Source organism: Diadema antillarum, unplaced genomic scaffold (genome assembly GCF_040938485.1).
Source record: "Diadema antillarum isolate AM-2024a unplaced genomic scaffold, OU_Dant_1.0 seq00002098_RagTag, whole genome shotgun sequence".
In the NCBI taxonomy this organism is placed as follows: Eukaryota; Metazoa; Echinodermata; class Echinoidea; order Diadematoida; family Diadematidae; genus Diadema; species Diadema antillarum.
The window spans coordinates 49457-53333 of record NW_027272742.1 but is presented as its reverse complement, the minus strand read 5'-3'; the positions used below and the strand labels follow the sequence as shown (position 1 = coordinate 53333).

At 41.1% G+C, this 3877-nt stretch overlaps 1 protein-coding gene across 1 annotated transcript; it reads left to right on the top strand.

The window, feature by feature from the left end:
* The first annotated feature begins 1432 nt into the window (after positions 1–1432).
* On the top strand, positions 1433–3151 carry LOC139713925 (uncharacterized). Its single transcript, XM_071625642.1, has one exon. It carries the CDS (start codon positions 1433–1435, stop codon positions 3149–3151), a length of 1719 nt encoding a protein of 572 aa, XP_071481743.1.
* The last annotated feature ends 726 nt before the right edge of the window (positions 3152–3877 follow it).

The following is a 3877-nucleotide window of genomic DNA, read 5'->3' as shown; positions in this document are numbered from 1 at the left end:
CTTAATGCGTTTATAGTGTTTGTACCTACTTCAGTGAAAACTATTGGAGAGAGAATAATGTTTATCATGAATTCCTTGCAATATAAATATTATCAATTATTAATCCACAATAGCAGCCAATGTTCACGACTTTGAAAACGTGCGTTTCAATGTTTTACCAAGGTGGTTGGAGTTCCACCTGGCTGCGGGTCTTAGCAGCCTACAGGTCTTAGTTTCCTACAGAGGTACAAGAGCAGTTCACGTGAATAATGTCATGCTTATGCCTTTCGTGTAAGAGGTTTGAAAGCACTATCTTTCTGAGCAATCTTAAGTAAAAATCATTTAGAAGTCTAGAATAATTTCGGGGATATATTGCTTATCATTCATTAACTGAAATGAGATTTTGCCTTTTAATCACTTGTTAATGCGTCAACGCATGCGTTAACGCGTCATACAAAAGTAAATGCAGAAATGAATAAATAAATGCGCAAAGGTATAAATCAGAGCTGTCTGTTGTGAAAGAGCGTGAAAGTGCAACCTCCTGGAAAACCAATTTCATCACTTTTCTGCATATTCCGACAAATAAAACTGATATGGCATAGTCTCCAAGTATAGTTCTTTATCAGTATGTCAAGTAATTGCCCGGAAATACCCAGTCGAGTGATTTTCATTTTCATTTCATCAATCTTTGCGGAATTTCTGTTCGCGTATTCCCTTCTCTTTACTCATCTTTCATACAAAGGGATGACGAAAAGTAATTACGATCATTAAAACTTATATCTTCCATAGAGAGATGGTGGTTGAGGTAAATCCAGCTTGGAATATACTTCAACATTTGTTGCTGCTTTTTTTTCTGGTACGCCTAGGGAATTAAACTGTTGTGACTCCATTTCTTGATGCTTTTACAAAATTCAAGTCGCGTAGGGGTGCATGAGATTTTGTATTCAGGTATTCACTTGCCAACTTGCAGAGTGAATGCAGTAAAAATAAAGTGTGACCTATAAAAACACAGTCTGTGAATGAATTAAATGTGTATTATAGTTTTGTTGACAGATTACGTATAAGCATTATCTAAAGACCTAGCGAAAAATTTTCTCTAAAGAATTTCTTTGTATTGATACTCTATCAAGATAAATATGCATTCTGTGTACCGGAAGTAGGTTCTCAGCTATTACAGTGCGTAAAATTTAATATTCATTGTTGTGTTCTTTCATTTTCCGATTAGCATTATCAGGTTACACCCACAGCTCCCCGGGATAAAGTTCAGCGGTCTTCATTATATCCAAGAAAAAATTGACACGGACGACTCTTTTAACCTGGCCCTCCAGGTTGGGGGTTGGGCACAGGGTTAACAACCCTGTCCTGTAAAAAGAAATCTGTTACGGAAAGAGCAACAAAAGTCAAAGCAAAAACCAGGCGCAATTTGCCTCCTGGTGTACCAAATGGTACCTGGATGATTGGCGGTGGTCAAAGCCGAAAGGAAGCCACCGACAGGAATGTGGAGGTCATGAACGCCAAATGTAGAACGCGAGTAGGATTCTGGAATGTAAGAACTATGTATGAAACGGGGAAATTAAATCAAATCATTGCAGAAATGCGAAGATACAATATACAAATTCTAGGTATAAGTGAAGGCAGGTGGACAGGATCAGGAAGTCTACAAACCAGCACAGGAGAGACTGTACTTTACTCTGGAAGAGATGATGGACATCACTCAGAGGGAGTCGCCATCATTCTCGAAAAGGGAGTTACGGAAAGTCTTCTTGAGTGGAAGCCTGTGAATAGCAGGATGATGAAGATTAGGCTCAGGGGGAAACAAATTAACACAACTATTATCCAGTGTTATGCCCCGACTAACGACAACGTCGAGGAGACGAAAGATGCCTTCCATGAGCAACTGCAACATGAGCTTGACAGTGCTCCTGGACATGATATGAAGATTGTGATGGGGGACCTGAATGCCAAGGTTGGAGACAACAACTCAGGCTATGACAGGGCTATGGGGAGGTATGGATGTGGGGTGATGAATGAAAATGGAGAACGCCTTGTGGAATTCTGCTCTCTCAACAATCTAGTAATTGGAGGAACACTCTTCCAGCACAAAGACATTCACAAGCTGACGTGGTACTCGCCAAATGGCAGGGATAGAAACCAAATTGATCACATCATGATTAATGGTATGTGGAGACGATCGCTTCAAGATGTTAGAGTCATGAGAGGGGCGGATGCTGCTAGTGACCACCATCTAGTATTAGCAGTGTTTCAAGTGAAGCTTCGGAAAACAGGAGTTAGCAAAGTAAAGCAACCAAGATATGACATTGATAAACTTAAGGACCTCAGAATTAGAGGCACATTTGTGTTAGAACTTAGGAACAGATTTCAGGTCCTAGCAGATCTTGAAGACACACAGGAGGAACAAGATAAGACCAATAAAGAGTGGGAAAGGGTCAAAACAGCCTACCACAAAGCAAGTGGAACATGTCTTGGAACTACAAAGAGAGAGAGAAAGGAGTGGATGACTGAAGGCACGTGGCAAACTATAGAGAAGCGTAGAGAAGTGAAAAGACAATGCATGGCTGCAAAATCAGACAGGTTAAAAGAAAGATCTAGAGTGAGATACACAGAAATGAACAGATTAGTTAAAAGAAAGTCAAGAGCTGATAAACGAGCCTTTATTGACAATTTAGCTAGTCAGGCAGAAGAGGCTGCAAAGGCTGGTGAACAAGGGAAAGTATATAAGCTGACCAGAATGATTAGCGGCAAGTACAGTAAATCCTCGGAATTACCGATAGAGGACAAGGATGGAAAGCTTCTTACTACTGAAGCAGAGCAGGATGCCAGATGGGCCGAACACTTTGAAGAAGTCCTCAACAGGCCAACACCAATTACTGAAGCTGATATACAAGAAGCAGTTTGTGATCTAGATATCGACATAAATCCACCAACTCGGGCTGAGATCATTCAGGCAATCAAGTCCTTAAAGAATGGAAAGGCACCAGGATTAGACAACCTCAATGCTGAGTTATTTAAGACAGACCCAGAATTGGCTGCTGACATACTGCATCCACTTTTCATTGACATATGGGAAGGAAAGAAAGTCCCGGACGATTGGTCACAAGGGATCATCATCAAACTCCCTAAGAAAGGCTCAGTCCGGAAATGTAGCAACTAGCAGGGAATAACACTTTTGTCTGTTCAGAGTAAAATACTAGCAAAAGTCATCATTCAGAGGCTGACAAGGGCTGTTGATGAGCAACTGAGACCAGAGCAAGCAGGTTTTCGAATAGGAAGAGGGTGGGTTGACCAGATTTTTGTCTTGCGCAACATAATTGAGCAATGCACAGAATGGCAAAGGCAGCTGTACATTAACTTTGTTGACTTCGAAAAAGCTTTTGACAGTTTACACCGAGACAGCTTATGGAAAATTCTACGAAACTACGGCATTCCTCAACAAGTAGTGGATATCATCAAGAGCTTTTACAGCAATTTCACTTGCAAGGTTGGAAGTAGCAACTACAGTTTCCAGGTGAAGACTGGGGTGAGACAAGGGTGTGTTATGTCTGCACTACTCTTCAACCTAGCCATTGATTGGATAATTAGGCAGACTACTGCAGATCAGAAATGAGGCATTAGGTGGACACTCCTTTCAACACTTGAGGACCTAGACTTTGCGGACGATCTGGCTCTAGTATCTCATACTCACCAACACATGCAGGAGAAGACATCCCGCCTAACTGACTTTGCACAAGAAATTGGTTTGAAGATCAATCACAGGAAAACAGAAGTAATGACACTCAATGTACAAAACCCTCGAAGTATACAGGCTGATGGAGAAGATCTTCCAACAACAGATGAATTCACTTATCTTGGAAGTACAGTAACACATGATGGAGGTGCA